Genomic DNA, 18,300 nt, shown 5'->3' on the forward strand with positions numbered 1-18,300 from the left:
TCTCTTCCAAAATTAAGAGAGCTATCCTATTATGCATTCTATTTCATTAGATATTACCTGGAAAAAGCCCCGCCTGCTGATCTAGATTTGTAATTAATATGAAACTTTAAGTAAATAAGCCTCAAGACTACTCCATTACAACGATTACAAAACAGAGCCGCGAGATACATCTTCGAAACAGAATACGACAAACTCAATAAAACATATATAAAATCTCAAGTCTCGAGCCAGATTTAATGAAACAGAATTACTTGACGTGAAGCAAAGAGTCTACTTTAAACCACTAGAACTAATAGACAAAGCCAAAAAACATTCTGCTTCTGAAATACTTAACAGAAAAATTGACAACTGTGGGAGAATCACAACCTTACGAGCTTTGAAGCGACTTTAGATTGCCAAATCATCTGACAAGTGGTACGCAAAACTTCTTTTTCTACTTTTTTCAACAAAATGAAACGAAAAGTAACACATTCTAAAAGAATTTTTAGTGAACTTAAGAAGTCTAATTTTACATCGCACTGATCAATAAAAATATAGAACACGCGACTGAATGATCAAAGCAGATTGGTCAATATCATCTGTAAAATATTGAAAAAGTAAAAGTTGATACTTGAATGAGCTTTGGGCCTTGTAAGGGTGACAACTCTTCGGGTTATTTTTTCAACTTGTAACTTTTAAATGGGATTTTGTATGTATTGTAAAGGCTTTTCCCTCTGCTCGATTATTTAATTAAGAAATATTTGTTCATTGAACAGAGGAGAAGCTCAATAAAATGAACTTTACTATTTATTTATTTAAAAAAGTAACCAAACAAGACGACGATCTCACAATCTAGATTTTAGTTTTGGATTAAATTAACTTTTTAAGCTTTTACTCTTCTCTTTTGACTCAACTGAATTGTTTTTTAATTTAATTTTTAAAATAATTAATTAATGATAATTTAATTTAGGCCAATTTTTACTACTTGTTTGACGTTTTTGAACGTTAATCGTTGATTGAACACATTAAAATAATTTTAACTTTTATTATTTTAAGTTTTTAAGTCAAAACTTTTATAAAATTTAACAAAATAAAAATTTAAGAAAAAATAAAAAATTTCGTCACGTGACTCAAAAATTTTTTTCATCGAATTTTCGATAGATAATGAGTTTTTAAAGCAAGTTAAGTTCATACCTTATATTTTTTAAATGTAAATTTGCTATTTTTATTGTTTTTCAAACAAAAAGTACAAAAAAATTTAAAAATTTTTCCTTTTTTTTTTAATTATTTTAATTTTTCCCCCTGAATTTTTTCGGCAAAATCGAAGGGGGGCGACATAAAGTGAAATAATTAAATTTAATGGCCTTAATGATAAATAATAATTAAAATCCAAAAAAAAAATTAAAATGAAGGAACCGTTTTAGCATTTGAACTCAAATTAAATTAGTTCTAATAATCACCGCTCACATCCTACTGTCACTACTATCACCGGAAACGAAGAAATTAAATACCATACGCCACTGGATATTTCATTTCATAAACAAACCCCGGCTTTCTCGTTCTGTTTTTACAATTTTCCATGATTTACGCCTAAAATGGAGTCAAAACGTACAAAAATGGAAACTTCTTGTTTCGATCTGTTACCTGTCGAGGTGAGAAATTTCTTTTTTAACTAAAAATCTTTTTAAAATCAACTTTTTTGTAGTTACAACAAATCATTTTCGGTCATTGCCATCCAAAACAACGACGAGAAATTGCCCTCGTTTGCACAAATTGGGCTGAAACCCTTCAATCCTTCGCTGAAGACTATCAACTACATTTGCACGACTGCTATTTGCATCGAGACATCGAACCGGTTTCACTTTTTTTCAATTCTCGTCGAAAATATCGATATTTGAAACTGGGTGAGAACATCACGAGTCACCATCAGCTCCTAACAACTGCATTCCTAAGTCATTTGGGCGAAAATGTTCAATGTTTGGACGTTAGTCAGGCAATGAAGTTAATAAATGCCTCGGAATTCCATTTAATGTTTCCACAATTGAGGAAATTAACAATACGAAAGTTGGGAGATTTGTACGAAAATTGTCCGGAAACGCTTGAACATGTGCATGTCCAACAGTTGTCGATCATGGAAAAAACGGAAGACATGGAACGCTTACGAAAAATCAAGAATTTGAAATTTCTTACAGCAGAACGAGTTCAAATCAAAGGTGGTTTGGATGCTCTTGTGCTGATTGCTGCTCAATTCGCTACCATAAGTACAAAAATTTTCTCTCTTGATGAGAAATTAAAGGAATATTTGGAATCCGTGCAAAGTTTGGAGAACGTTTATTTCAAATGCACCACAAATTTCATCAATAACCCGACAATTCTGTTCGAGGAAGTGACTGAACTTTACTTCAAACGGCCACCATCGAGTTACAACAATTTGAATCTCTTTCCAAATCTGAAAGTTCTTCACATTTTGTGGGATCGCGACATCGCAAGCCTCTCTTCTTGCTTTTTCATGCACGAAAAAATCATTTGTCCCACAGTGGAAGAGCTCAAAATGGAAAACATCAAAGAACGAAACTGCATGGCGTGTTTCCGTTTCATGATCGACTGTTTTCCGAATCTAAAGTCTCTCTATTTGCTCAACACCGTGTTCGGCAATGACAATTTCAAGCATATTTGCTTCAAATTACCACAACTAAAAAAATTGGAACTTGAATCAAATGAACTTGAACCCCTGAATTTGGTGACCAATGATCAACCTGAGTATCTTCTCAGCAACTTAACTCAATTAGAATCTCTTAGTTTGCCATTAATTGATGTCACCTTCATGCTGGCACAATGGCCAAGAATGGAAAAACTCAAAAAAGTCGTATTTGGATCGACGGTAAGTTTTGATTTTTCAATTTTCTTAAAAAAATTATTTTTTTATTATCTTTTTAGATTCAATTTCACCCAAAATTTGCCATAAACACCCCAAACTTGGAATATTTCGGAATTTCGTACAATGGCGGAACCGGATTGAGACTTAGTACGACAAACATGCCAAATTTACGAGTTTTAAAAGCAAATTGTGATCTTTCAATGGAAGAATCTTGTCGAAGTATCATCGAAAATTGTCAAAAACTGCAAATTTTTGAGACGTGTACGCCAAATGCAAAATTTATCCATGAATTGAACTTGTTTGAGAAAATTTCGTCTTTGAGGAAGATCGTGAACGATGAACGGGAGTTCACTCGAAGAGATTTTATCAATTTAGAGAATTATGTGAAGCGACATTATATCGAATATGAGGATTTGGGGGAGTATAAGTCGAAAGTAGCGCCTTACACGTTGGATGAGCTTTCTGATCAAGAAGATTCAGATGATATTGGTAGAAGTTTTGCGTTTTAAAATTGATTTAATAAACGAAAAACTTATTTTTTGGTAATTTACTATTAAAAAATTTGAATTTTTTGAAATTTCAGAACAAAACTGACTGACCCGTGAACTTCGTTCAACCAGAAAAAGTCAATTTTATTTTTTGAAATTTTTCCATAAGTTTGATAAAATTTTTTTAAACCAGATTGGCTCAAAAACCTTTTAAAATACATCAGAAGTACTTTAAAAATAAATTTAAAAAGATTCGTGAAGCAAAATTGGAGTTATTGCATTTCAAAGTTCGTAAACAAAAATTTAAAGCTTTATTTTCTTAAGCTTTAAAGTTTTTTTTTTATGCCAGGTGTGTTCCAAAACCTACTAGAGGTCAAGAAAAATACTTTATAAAAAATTCCAAAGTGATTCGTGAAGCAGAATTTGAGTTATTGCGTTACAAAATTCATAAGAAAGACTTTTAAACATCCATTTTCCCCAAAATTCTATTTGACATCCCTGTTCATAAAGCGATTTTTCACTTTTCTGTCCATCAAATCTCTTAATTTCATCCCAAATGGTCAAGAAACCCAAAAAACTGCCGTACGAGCTACAGAAATTCATACAAAAGCCATCGCCGTACGTAAGACGATAGAAAATTTCCTTAAGACAGCCTCCTTCGCAATATTTACCTACCTGAAATGTGCAGAAATTCCTCCAATAATATAACATAAAATATCAAATACGCCACGTGACAATAATTCATCTACTTAACCAATATACAACTAGCTATCCACTCTCTCCAAAATTTTTTGGGTAAGAAATTTCCAAAGGGGAATCGCAAGTCCAAAGTTACACGCATGTGCGATGAGAGAAATTGAAAAACGTCCGTTATCTTCGTCGTGCGATATGATGCGAAATGTTCCGGCTGTGAAACACTTGACTCTGAAGCAAAAATCAAAACAAACTCAGTGTACTTTTGACGCTAGACCGGTCTAGTTCGAAAAATTTTCCCTGATTTTTTTTCCCTGTGAATTCACAAATCGGCAATTAAACGTTAAAGTTCAAGTGAGACAAAAATTAATTGAAAAAAATAATTGAGTAAAGTAAAAAAATAAAAAAAAAATAAATTGATTTTTGATATGATCTGATAGAAATAACTGAATGGTGATTGGATAAAATTTGTATTTTTGTCACTTTTTTTTATCGCGCGTGAAAGATTTCAATGCTTGAAAAAGGTAGAAAATTTTTTAGCAGCTTGAGTGTAATTGGTGTCAATTAATTACATGTTTTTTTTTTGGCTTTTATGACAACAAGTGTTTGATTTGAACAAGTGCGAAGCCAATTAAATGGGTCTTTATGTGATTTTTTTATTCATAATTGTTACGTGACTTGTTAAAAAATTTAAATGTGAGACTTATAAAAATTCGTTAAAAAATTAAAATATTTTTAAATTTTTCCTTTAAAAAAATTTTAATTATTTTTTTTAACTTTTCTCAATAAAAAATATTTCTTTTTTTTAAATTAAAAAAAAATATAAATAATTAATTAATTAAAATTAAATTTAAAAAAAATATTCTTAATTTTAAATTGATTTTTTAATAATTAATAATTTTTTTTTTGTTTGAAAAAAAAATTAACGAAAAATTTTATAACTCAAAAAATAAAAAAAAAAATTAAATAAATATCAACTTTCTTTTAAAAAAATCATAGTTATCTATGATATTTGAGTCAAAATTTGTTCCTAAAATGACTTTATTCACAAATTTGCAAATTTATTTTATCAAAAAATTTTTAGACGATGCTGCAAGTCAGTTAAATTTTTTGAACATCCATGAAGATTCTTCCAAAAGTCTAAATCTTTCCATCTTTTCGGACTTACTAAAGTCTTTATCTCATGAAATTTCCACTCACGGCACTTTTGACTCTCTAAACAACTTCATTTCCTCTCAACTGAATCAAGAAACTCCTGAATTGCTTTCAAATTATCTCGAAACCAAACAAAAACTCGAATTTCTAGAAAACAAGTTTCTACAACTCAACGTTGAAAAACAAAATTTACTCAAAAATTTGGACAAAGAAATTTTCGCAAAGCAATTAGAACGTGATGACACCCGTCTCGTCGAGGAATGTCGAGCTCGAACCTTCAAACGTTTCGAAACTGCTCGTTGCGACCAAAATGCGATAATGTTTCACGTGCAAGAACAACGTCTGAGTTGCGAACTACGCGAATTGGATGAAGCAATTGACGATGACCGCACGATAAATTTCCACACCGAACGACATCTCGACAATTGTATCAACGAGCTGCTCGATACGATTGGCATGTGGGACGATCGCATTGCACGCGAAACGGAAATGCTGGAAAATGCAATGCAACAATTGAATGAGCGACGTTACGCCATGGAAAAGCGAAAGAAAGAAATGGAAGAACGATTTGAAATGCAACGAGAAGCAATTGTGACATGGCAGGCGAAGATGCGAGAAGAAAAGGAATTGATTTTGGCTGCAAAATGCTCCATCAAAATTCAGGCATGGTGGAGAGGTGTGATGGTACGAAAAGGCCTTGGTCCATTTAAAATAAAAATTCCGAAGAAAAAACGCAAAAAAGGTAAAAAATCTAAAAAATAATCCGATGCATCGAAAAAAAATATTCGTTGCTGATCCACTGTTCGTGCCTCTACCACACATTCACACCAAAAACAAACAAATGGAAAATAAATATTTAAGTAAATAAATAATCTCCATGTAAAACTGTGAATACGAATGAAATGTTGACAGAGAGCGTGAATGAAAAAATAACATAAAGGTGATTACAATTAACAACATGGCATGTCACAGAATGTAGAAAAAAAAATCACATAAAAAAGAACAAAAAATTGGCGGTTTGTGTGATTGAGCGATTACTTTAATCCTGCGGTGTGTAATAAATTTTATCCAATTACCAGCTAAAAGTGTAATTTTTGCATTTATAAAACAAAAAAAAATTATAGAAGAAAAACTGCTATGAGTTATGAAGTTGATGCATTGAGACTCTCGAGACCAACATCAATCTTTCAGTGTAGATCTAAAAGTGGACAATTGTTGCAACCAAATGTACTAAATTGGGAGTTTTCGAGCGAATGTCAGAGTTTTCTTAATTACTACAACAACAATGATGATGATGGCGCTAATGACTGGCAAGTGGTAAGTTTCAGAAGATTTTAAAAAAAATTAAATTAATAGAAGCTACTTAAGACTTTTCAATATTCACAAGTATATCCCAAAATCTAAAATAATTTAATTCATCAAAAAGTTTCATGATATCAGTCCATTTCAAATGCTTGTAGTGATAGACTGTGCACTTGACGATTGAAGTTTTTTCATGATTTCGAGTCTCGAATCGACGACTTCATGCTCAACAGTCTGATACACTGAACTCATCTGACTTCCTTAATTGTGTTTAAAGCATTCAATTTAATTTTCTTAACTAATCTGAAGAAAGGGAAGCGGTAATTTTTGATAGCGTTAAATCTCTACTTAGTCTCTGTTAATAGCTTTAGCTTCGATTATTCTTTAGTTGAATAATTAACTTTATTCAACTTTTTTCTGATATTTTCACGTTTCTACGTGTTCTGATACAATTTTTTTTTTCCAAAAAATGCAAAAAAAAATATTTTTTTTTTCTTGTTTTGATATTCATGAAATTTTAAGTAATTTTAAGTAAGTAAGAAATAAAAGAACCGGGTTTTCCAGTTAGACCTAAAAATTATGAAATTCAGATAGAGAAAATTTTTTTTGAAATTTATTCAGTTGCAATTCGTCGAAAGGCTTGAAGCTCCAAAAATTAACTATTTAGATTATTTTTTTAATTTAAAAACTTAAATTTTACGATAGAAATTTATCTAAAACGTTATTTTAAATGTTTTTTTTACTTTTTTAAATTAATTTATAATGAAAATATGATAAAAAGTCAAATTTTGTGATTTTTTGACTCATGAATATTAAAATTTATAAATGTTGGAAAGAGTTATGTTTTATCAAACTTACAATTTTACAGATTTAACAAATTTATTTTTACAATATTATTTTCGAGACACTTTTAATGCAATTGACTTATTCAAAAAAATAAATAAATAAAAATAGAAGTTTTTAATTCTCGACATAGCATTCAAAAAAGGTCAAAAAATTAATTTTCAACGAAAAATAGGAAAAAAATTAAAAAATAAATTATATTACGAGTTGAATTTGAATGAAATTTGAAAAAAAATTCGAAATTCCCGGGATTCTTTTTGTTTGTTTGCCCAAGCAATGACTTTAAAAAAATAAAAAAAAATTCCAATAATTTTTGGATTGTTCAAAATTTTCATGGTGCTCCATGGTTTTAAAATTTTCTCCAGGATAAGTAAATTTCACTGATCTGTATAGATTAAGATTTCTCTGCCTCTCGGTACCATTTGTGTTCATATGCTTGGTTTGGATTAATTGGAATAGATTTTAAAGATCAATAGTCTTTAACTTTGTTTTTTGTAATGTTTCAATTTCGTCCTTTTTGTTCAAAAATAAGATGCAGTATTCAATATGGGTTCCAATCATACATTTGTAAAGAGTCAGTCTTATTTGTGATGGAAATTTCTTTCTATTTCGGTTCAGAAAACCAAAAATTCATGACATCTTGTATTCGGCGGTCTTCTTCAGATTTTAGAGAGCCTCAAAGTATTTCATTCCGCATTGGTTCAAATTTTCATGCAAAAAAAAATATTTTATTAAAAAATAAAAAATCTTATATTTTTACTTACCTTCAATCCTTTCGTTCATTAAAAACAACAAATATTGATTTTCCATGTCCTGAAGCTACATACAAAAAAAAAAGTTTCATGAAGTTCACGCGAATACCGGGTCAACAAAGACATAATTCACTTACGAAACGATTGCATGACTGCATTTGCGACAAGAATTTCTCGATAACACTCGGTCCGTGTGTTAACACTCTCTAATTATAAATAACACTTTTATAATGTCTCCAATTAAAGAGAGTAAAAAAGAAGTGGCATTCGTGCTTCAAAAAGTCTTAAAAATGGAGACGTCTGGTTTTAACTGCATTTGCATACCAAATTCGATTAACACAAAATCAACAAATAATTAAAGTGAATTATTTCACCATTAATTATTCGATCAACTTATTGCGTAATAACATTATACTGTTATTTTTGAGCATAATTAGACAAAGTTAATTGAAACGCCATCATCGACGGATGTTCAAACAACATGATTGTTATTCCACCTAATCAAGTATGCTCGATGACGCTGGCGATTTTGCGAATGTTGTGATATAAAATTATGTCGTATATAGGTTGTTTGGTCAGTTGATAATTGTTATCAATTAAAATAAACAAACATGGGAGCGGCGGCGTATTGACATCCTGTTAAAATTAAATTTTAATTAAATCAGCGGATTTTGTGACTTTTACATTTACTTACCTTTTGTTTGGTTATTCCGCATTTGACAAATGACGAAAATTTACACAAATCCATGGGACAAAGAGAGACATAAATTTAACCGGTAACCATCTGGTGATTTATCAGCAATAAGAAAATTTTCCAAAAATATCGCCACTGCAACAATTATTGTTGTTTTATGTTGGAAATTTGGCACAAAATTTGCCCTATTCGAACATTGATTGATTAAAAGCTCAAATAAAAGTGTCCGCATATATGCCTTCGTACAGCACAAATTGAAATATCTGATTTAAATTTTGTGAATGCACAAAATGTCATCATAGGTAGTCGGACACAGGACGACATGTGTTGCAATGAAACGAACTCCATTGAATGTTTATAGTCTATTAAAATTGAATTTAGTAGACTGTTGATATATAATCATAGGAAAATACAGGTAGCTTGAAAAAGTATCACTTTCCGCACGGTGCGTCGCCATTTACTGAAAATCGACCTCTGGAGGCTCGGGATCGAAAATCGCCTCACTAAGCACCATTAATGCGAAAGATTTTGTTGTCAGAAAGTTTTTGACGTGCAAACAAGATGGGAATTGTCGCTGAAGAGAAAGCGATGAAATATTCCCTGTGATTCTGCAGCAAAAAGGATGTTGTTGTATTTTGTCAAAATAATTTGTAGGAATATTTGCACAATCACGACTAATAGTTTATTATGTTGTGAGAGTATTTTCGATGTTTTGTCATGAATGCATACACGTGACATATTTGTTGGTGTATACATAAATTTGCATCGAAAGGCATCTGGATATAGTGATTTTATGAAGCTGCAACAACATGTACGGGAAATATTTTTAATTGAGTGATAATTATCTGCATTGAAAAGGACTTTAGAAGGATTGCGTCAATGTTGCTCGGGAAATAATCTGTCATTTTATCGCATTAGGTGTCTCGTGTTTTGTTGGATGTTGAACAAGTGGGTGAGTTTTTTTGTCATTAGTTTTTAGAAATTGCTTGAAATTCAATTAAAATTGCTTTTTAAATGAAAAAAGCTTCAATTGAGTTTTTCCGAGAATCTAATCATTCATAATGATTTCTTTTTGATGATATGATGAAAGAAAAAATAGAGCAAAGCTTTAAAAGAATTTCATAGCAAGTTCGTATTTTGCAAAATTAGCAAATCAAAGCCATTTATGCCAAATATTTCTTCAAATGGATTAAAATTTTATCAGAAGAGCTCTAATTTATCATTTTCAATCATTTTATAACTCAAAACTGCCAAAAAATTGAAACTGAAAAAAAATTTTTTCTTTGACACAGTTTTGATTTGAAAACTAAATCAAGAACAAAAAAACTGTGTCAAAGCTATTTTTGTCAAATCTTGCTCCAAATGGATAAAAACTTGTCAGAGGGCTCTAATTTATCATTTTTAATCATTTTTCAACTCAAAACTGCCAAAAAATTGAAACTGAAAAAAAAATTTTCCTTTGAAATAGTTTTGATTTGAAAACTAAATCAAGAACTGAAAAAAAACTGTGTCAAAAACTGTGTCAAAGCAATTTTTGTCAAATCTTGCTCCAAATGGATAAAAATTTGTCAGAGGGCTCTAATTTATCATTTTTAATCATTTTTCAACTCAAAACTGCCAAAAAATTGAAACTGAAAAAAAATTTTTTCTTTGACACAGTTTTGATTTGAAAACTAAATCAAGAACAAAAAAAACTGTGTCAAAAACTGTGTCAAAAACTGTGTCAAAGCCATTTTTGTCAAATCTTGCTCCAAATGGATAAAAATTTGTCAGAGGGCTCTAATTTATCATTTTTAATCATTTTTAACTCAAAACTGCCAAAAAATTGAAACTGAAAAAAATTTTTTTCTTTGACATAGTTTTGGTTTGAAAACTAAATCAAGAGAAAAACTGTGTCAAAAACTGTGTCAAAGCAATTTTTGTCAAATCTTGCTCCAAATGGATAAAAATTTGTCAGAGGGCTCTAATTTATCATTTTTAATCATTTTATAACTCAAAACTGCCAAAAAATTGAAACTGAAAAAAAATTTTTTCTTTGACATAGTTTTGTTTTGAAAACTAAATCAAGAGAAAAACTGTGTCAAAAACTGTGTCAAAGCAATTTTTGTCAAATCTTGCTCCAAATGGATAAAAATTTGTCAGAGGGTACTAATTTATCATTTTTAATCATTTTATAACTCAAAACTGTCAAAAAATTGAAACTGGAAAAAAAAATTTCCTTTGACATAGTTTCAAAAACTATGTTTTTCAAATCCAAGATCAAAATTTGTCAAAGGGCTCTAATTTATCATTTTTAATCATTTTATAACTCAAAACTGCTAAAAAATTGAAACTGAAAAAAAAATTCCTTTGACATAGTTTTGTTTTGAAAATTAAATCAAGAGTCACGAAAGTTTGACAGAAGTTAATTATTTGACTTAATTTACCAATTTTTTTAAAAAATTGTAAATTTGGAATTTTGGAGTCACATAAGTTTTTGAAATTTAATTTTAAGTCATAAGATTTTACAAAAAAAAAAATCTTACCAACATTAAAGTGTTCACTCCTTACTCCTCAAACTGCATCTTCACTTAAGTATTTTCCTCATTAATATCATGCTCTTGCAAACAAATCGCTTCCTAAGTGGATCATTGAACAACAACAAAAAGAAAACAAAACAAAATAAATGAAAAGAAGATAAAGTGCAACAATTTAACATGCATCAAAATTTTCCAAACACTTTTCCAACATGAAGAACATCATAAGAGGATAACACACTTTACAATTTTCAAGCTTATTATTATTATTAAAACACTTCTAAATTTTACACAAACAATTGTTTTGTTCCGTTATATTACAATTTTCTCCTCTTCCTCTTTTGTCGTAGTACTCGTGTGGCTTGAAGAGCAACATTGATAGTTACTTGTAATTAAAATTTAATTTTGCCTGCTCTTGTTTTAAACTGTGGACATAAACACATGAGATAATATTTTGTATGAAAACAATGGACCGTCGATAGCTGTTTGTTTTAGATAAAGGCATAATCGTCACTTGTGCACTGATTAATCCGATATTTGTGGTAATTTCAATCAATTTGTGTGGTGAGGACTTTCATATAATGATTGTCATAACAAAATGACAAAGAGGTGTCACGTTGTACAAGTTTAAAAGAAAGAAAGTCATTTGTGGCAAAATTTCTGCTCTAAAATTGTTCTTTCTTTATAGAAAGTAGTTTTTATATGGAAATAAATTAAGTTTTGAAAACCACTGCGTATTAAACTCACTCTTACAAATTCCATTTCTCCAAGGGTTTTTGTTCATTTTCATTACAAAATGAGTTCTGTTTGGTTTGTGGGGTAAACGAAGATTATGATCAAAAAACAACAAGTATAGTATAGTATACGCACTAGACTTTTGGATAAGATAGACTTAGGATGGTTGTGCGGTTAAGAATATTAATAAGCAACATTTATTTAGGTGTCGTAATGGAGCAATGCCTCAAGTTAATTTTGCTTGCCACAAGTGTGGTTGCAGCTTGTTGAATTTTAGAAAACAATAATATTTGTCGGGGAATTTATCGTTTGAACGAGGAGATTAGATTCGGGTAGTTTGAATCAATATTCTCTAGACAAAAAAAAAATATGAAAATTTCTCATGAGATAAACAGCCAAGGATAGTGTCGCATTTTGATATCAAACCACGTGACTTTGCCCAATGCACATTTTAAAAATTTATTGAATCTCGTACCTCTTTAGTTTTATTTATTTATTTTATTTATTTATTTATTCTTATTTATTATTTATTTTATTTATTGCAACAACAGGTTTAAAACCCTTGGCTACATAAAAACTAATTTTCATTCGGGGCGAAAAAGCCATTGGAGAATCCGCCGGAATAAAAAACCCATCTTTTTAAAAAACATTTATTCATAGTGTTTCGTCATCCTTTTCAGAGTAAAGGTCCTGCATCCTTCTTGCGACGGCCACCGGAAACATAAATACACAAAATTATCAAAGAGATACTATCGATTTACAAATGGTTAAATGAATAAAAATTTGAGTAAAATATCATTCAAAGTGGTCACGTGGTTGATATGTATATCCAAATTTCGTCTTGAAAAAATTTTAAATGTGCATTGGGACAAAAAAACAACAATTTGATTTTTTTTTTATCCCAATGCACATTATAAGTTTTCCCAAAGAAATTTTTAGCTTTAATTTTAGAAAAAAAATAGAATGATGTGAAAAAACTTAGAATTTTTTTATATTTTCTAAATTAAAAGCAAAAAATGTATCTTTGGGAAAACTTATAATGTGCATTGGGATAAAAAAAAATCAAATTGTAGTTTTTTTTTATCCCAATGCACATTTAAAATTTTTTCAGAAAAATTTTACCACGTAAAATTTGGAAATACCAGCCAGTTTTAATGATGTTTTACCATTTAACCACGTTGTTAATTTTTAAATCGATAGCATCATGAAAAAGACGTCCTTTCTTAAAGAGCTCATTTTTTCCTTCGCAATGCGGTAAAAAATGTCATTTTAGAAGAAACCAATCATCATATTTGTCTGGCGATTTGCATAGAAATTCACTTAACTTACCTCCTGTTCCTACGTGTGTCAATTTCCTTCAAAAAAAACTTTTCTTTGACGATTACTTTCTACTCGATTTCCTCGATAGACATATTCAAAATCAAACCTAAAATGAAAAAGAAACAACAATAAAAAAATTTTTTTTCTCTACTTCTCGAGAGAAACAAACATCGAAAGCGCGGTAAATTTTCATTTTGGATATCAGCCAACACCATAACAGGCAGGACTGCTAAACTGAAGTTTATTACTTCCAAAGCACCGAATTTGTCATTGTTGATCCAGATTATTGCGCTGAAAAGGCACGACGGCATAACGGAACGCCAAAATAATAAAATAGAGATCAAATATGCAGATTCAATTTATTTCTTCTGTTATTCTTATGCCGATTTTCATTTGAATAGTCTCTCGCTTTTTCACTCGTTGGCGCGACGACTGCTGCTTTATGTTGGAAATTTTTGCTTCCAAAGAATATCTCTGGGTGGTCTTTATCAAATTTCTGCTTGCCTTTGAAATTAACTCTATGTTCCGTTATTGTTCTAAAATATCCGAAGAATGTTATCTTTGGTTTATTATTACTGTCTGTGTGTTACCGTTATTATTATTATTAATTAACAAAAGGGAGTAGAAGTAAATGAAATCAATTTATCGGAATAGATCACTAGAAAAAGTAGACAACGACTAATTAATACTTAATTGTCCGAATCGATGACATTCAAAGAAAGAGAAAAAAAAAAGGATTCGAGACAATGAAAAATTGTAACATGTCATGTAGTCCATTTAACATGAATGAATGCAATAATAGTTCACAATGGAGAAAAAAAGTGAACGACAATCAATTTGATTCATTCATTTGTTCATTGTTCGATTCAGATTCAAATGTCGCAGCAAACAATGAAATTTTATGCTGTAAAATTGCATGAAAAAAAGGTAAAATGGCAAAATAGATGACTTGATTGTAGATTAGGAGTAGCAGCCCCAAGTCACATGTTGGAAAACTATGAAAAGCAATAATAGACAATGAGTTCAATTGAGTTGAAAAAAAAAAGTTATTACTGCTGCACAAAAAAAATGTCAATTCAGGAATTTTCATCATTGAGACTTTCTTCAAATAAGCCCGTATCGTAAAAGACCCAAATTACCACTTTTTACGCTTTCCAAATCAAACAAGGTTATGACAAAAATTGCATTTAACAACAATGCAGTAACAAGCCAAAGTAAGTAAAAGGGATTCATCGGCGTTGTTATGTAAAACAAGTCACATGTGATAGTGAAGGAGGTCTACAAATTTTTGTTGTAAAAAGGAGAGTTTAAACTGTAACAAGCAACAACTTTTCCCTCGTGTCGTTGTACAAATATTCCATTTATTTCCTCCTTCAGTTTCTCTGTGTGTTTTTTCGAATGAAAAGGGACACAGACACACATTTTAATTTATTATAACTCGCAAGCCGTGCATCGCTGTTGCTGCAATCGTGTAGACAATAGTCACAGCTGTATGCATTAAATTTTTATTCATATGCCATATCACACCTTGTAGAACAACTGAAGCAACAACAGCGGGACTCGGAGGAATGATAAGAGATGAATTTTAACCTCGCGATGATGTAAACCTTCTGCCTCTTAATACTGCAGCAAAGGATCTTAAGATAAAGTCTAGATTAATTTGGTTCCTTAAAAGAATAAATTGACCTCTCAAGGATCAAAATGACCTCTTGCAAGAATTTTGGGTTCATCTGTAGACCAGCTCGAAATACGATCAAGTTAATTCCTCAAGAGATCAGATTCCTTAACGGAAAAAAAATTATTCTAAGGGATCAGAAAACTCACTTAAGGTGACTCGAGATCTGACCCTTCAGGAGCCAAATTGATCTCTTAAAAGGGAACTTTTTGATTCCTTTTAATGGATCAATTTGTTCCGTTAATGGTTTAATATGATCTCTTAAGGGATAAACCTGATCCCCTTTCGAATTTGTCATCCGTAGACCCAAAAAAATTGAACCCTTCAAAAGATCAAAATGAACCCTTAAGACAGGCTTGTATAATCTAGATCAAAATCCAAAAATCAAAATGAAAAAATAATTTGATCTTTTTCGATGCGACAGATCAGATCATTATTTGATTTGCAAATCTAATCAAAAAATTTTTAACCCTTAAATTTTTGTGATTTGATATGATCTAAAAATTGTTTTAAATCAAAATTAGATCAGATCAAATTCAAAATTTTTAAGAAATTTTTTGGCTTTAATTTTTTGTGGATTTTTTTTTTGATTCGATCTGATCTATTTTTGATCTAAATCAATTTTTGAATCAGATCAAATCAAAATTTGTCAAGGGTTGAAAATTTTTTGATTAGATTTGCAAATCAAATCAAAAATCAAATCTTTCGTGATTTAATCTGATACATGCAAAATAGATCAGATCGTGACTTGATTCTTAGATCACGCATTTATCTAGATTATACAAGCCTGTCTTAAGAGGTCAATTTGATACCTACAGGATGTCAATTTTTAAGGGTTTTAAGCTATCGTCCGAATTAGTCGTGAATCTTGCATCTTACTTGAACTTCGACAGTCCGATATGTGAAACACTGAACAAAACAGAAAGTAGGCTTATTTTTACTTAGAATTCTCTCATAAGACTCCATAAAAGTGAACATTTCTAACTTTAACTTATGTTGAGAAGGGTACGGTAGGGTTTCCTTAACCCCTTAGGGTCCAAAATTTCACGATTGGAGTAAGAAAAGTTTTTCATGATTTTGAGTCTTGAACCAACTGGACTAAGCTGAGTCTTTCTACTTTCTGTTCTTTCTAAATAGAGTTCCAAAATAATTACTACTTAAAGTAGTAAAACTCACCCATTTTTGAAACACAGGACACCAAATGCACGAACGAATGAGTGAGAGAGAAAAATTTGCTTAATCCTCAATTAATGTGAGTGGAATATTTCTCGTGTTAGCTTTTTTTTTGTTGGTCTGTCTCTCTGTTGCACACTAACCTCCGTTGTAAAATATGAAGCTCATCCGAAACACGTTACAGCTCCAACAAACAACAACCATTACTACCTGTGTTTTGCGCGTATTTGTGTCTGTAATATTTGAGGATTTGCATGTTTTCAACTGAACGAAACACACAGGAAAAAAAATTGGTAGATAAGTCTGCTAATTGCAATGTAACAATTTGTGTAGGACATGAGATTAAAATTAAATGTAAATAGAAGCAAATAGTTTCCACTGTTTGTGTGATAAAGTGAGAGCAAAGCAATAAATTACATGGTTATCTTGAAGTACTTGAATGTAGAAAGGTGTTGAACGTTGTAATTGCTGTTATTGTACGCTTTGTCAACAACATTTGTTCTGATTCGAAAATCCGTTTTAAGAAATATTCACTTTCTAACTATGAAACCCTCATCTTTCAGACATCAAAATTTTACCTTCCTTTTAAAGTTCACAAAAAAAATCATAAAATGAGCGAAACACAAAAGAATCGTCCTACTTATGCAAATATGTTTCACCCGTCAACAGATTTAAACAAACAAAAAAAATGTTCCACGAGAAAAACGAGAATTAAGAGAAAATAAAAAAAAAAAAATTGCAAAGTTTTTCTCGTGCTCTCTAGACAAATTAGATTTTAATAGACTTTGTGTGTTTGCATTTGGGTAAGTAAGACACAGATTTAAAGTTCACGAAAGACCATGAAAAGGGGAATACCGTTAAGACCTTTGTGAAATAGACGCGCTCGCGAATTGATTGAACTTTTGAACTGCGAAGCAAAATTAAAGCAAACTTTTTATCGATCTGAAAAACGGTCTACTTTAATAAATTATTCGCACACAGTCACATATTCATATTCAGCGCAAAAAACACTCGTTAAAATTTTATAAAATAATAAATTCTTAAATAATTCTAAACATCTTTCTATCTTTTGTCTCTTTCGTTGCCAGCTAGCGAGTGAACGAGTAATATTAAGAAAATTTATTGTGTTTTATAATAAACTTAAACAGACAACATAACAACGGGAGAAATTATTGTACTTACCGACAAGAAAATGAGTCGAAATGCATATCACCCACAATTTTTGGGGTAATACGAGCACATACCTACTCAACTCGCACGTTAATGTGACCGACCGTTGTTTTCATTTGCTGCGACGAACACGACAACGACGACGACTCGAGAAGTAAAACTTCCTTTTTGCTGACAAAATTTATGACCCAAAAGTTTAAATTTTCATATTCGTAGTTCTTGTGTGTGTGTGTGTGAAATATTAATAAAAAGGGAATGAACGAAGACGATGATGATGGCACATATTGTCTGTACTTGGGAGTAGGTGAGAGACGTTTCAGGGCCCGATCTAATGAACAACTTGATCGCGAAGATATTACAAGCGAAGACGGCATCTCTGTTTACGAGACAAAAATCAGGTAAAAGTCCTACGAGACAATAGATTCTTGCAATTTACAACAAAAGCTTAAGTATTGCTGCCGTCTTTTCGTTGACGGTAGACGACGGCGTCATTTGAAAGTACCGTCAAAGTATCGTCATGGCAAGTATCATTGAGACACATAAAGTTGTGGAAAGTTGGTGTCTCGCAAATTTTTGTTTTTATTTGTTTGGTTTGAATTAATTGAAATAATTTTTGAGCTTGGTTTGGATTAATTGAAATAATTTTTGAGCTTGGTTTGGTTTAATTGAAATAATAATTTTTGAGCTTGGTTTGGATTAATTGAAATAATTTTTGAGCTTGGTTTGGATTAATTGAAATAATTTTTGAGCTTGGTTTGGATTAATTGAAATAATTTTTGAGCTTGGTTTGGATTAATTGAAATAATTTTTGAGCTTGGTTTGGATTAATTGAAATAATTTTTGAGCTTGGTTTGGATTAATTGAAATAATTTTTGAGCTTGGTTTGGATTAATTGAAATAATTTTTGAGCTTGGTTTGGATTAATTG

The 18,300-nt window shown here is 30.7% G+C and overlaps 3 protein-coding genes across 3 annotated transcripts in view; all 3 read left to right on the top strand.

The window, feature by feature from the left end:
- Positions 1-1,507: 1,507 nt before the first annotated feature.
- On the top strand, positions 1,508-3,407 carry LOC134834074 (uncharacterized). Its single transcript, XM_063848607.1, has 3 exons — positions 1,508-1,631; positions 1,685-2,860; positions 2,917-3,407. The coding sequence occupies exons 1-3, from the start codon at positions 1,575-1,577 to the stop codon at positions 3,364-3,366; spliced, it is 1,683 nt and encodes a 560-aa protein (XP_063704677.1). The 5' UTR covers positions 1,508-1,574; the 3' UTR covers positions 3,367-3,407.
- A 494-nt stretch (positions 3,408-3,901) lies between these two features.
- Positions 3,902-5,988, top strand: LOC134835447 (dynein regulatory complex protein 9). The gene is given in 2 exon segments (XM_063850326.1): positions 3,902-3,967; positions 5,419-5,988. Coding segments are annotated over 2 exon segments (636 nt in total).
- LOC134835448 (delta-sarcoglycan) overlaps positions 4,543-18,300 on the top strand; it is a 32,807-nt gene continuing 19,049 nt past the window's right edge. The window contains exons 1-2 of the mRNA XM_063850327.1: positions 4,543-4,562; positions 6,318-6,510. Of these exons, the coding sequence (XP_063706397.1) occupies positions 6,331-6,510 (180 nt within the window). The 5' untranslated portion in view covers positions 4,543-4,562; positions 6,318-6,330. The remainder of the gene's footprint in view (positions 4,563-6,317; positions 6,511-18,300) is intronic.

Source organism: Culicoides brevitarsis, chromosome 3 (assembly GCF_036172545.1).
Source record: "Culicoides brevitarsis isolate CSIRO-B50_1 chromosome 3, AGI_CSIRO_Cbre_v1, whole genome shotgun sequence".
Lineage (NCBI taxonomy): Eukaryota > Metazoa > Arthropoda > Insecta > Diptera > Ceratopogonidae > Culicoides > Culicoides brevitarsis.

Bases quoted from the DNA above. Each gene is read 5' to 3' on its own strand.
- LOC134834074 (XM_063848607.1), top strand. From the start codon at position 1,575: ATGGAGTCAAAACGTACAAAAATGGAAACTTCTTGTTTCGATCTGTTA. The intron at 1,632-1,684 runs GTGAGAAATTTC...ACTTTTTTGTAG, and splicing joins TCGATCTGTTACCTGTCGAG to TTACAACAAATCATTTTCGG. The intron at 2,861-2,916 runs GTAAGTTTTGAT...TTATCTTTTTAG, and splicing joins AAGTCGTATTTGGATCGACG to ATTCAATTTCACCCAAAATT.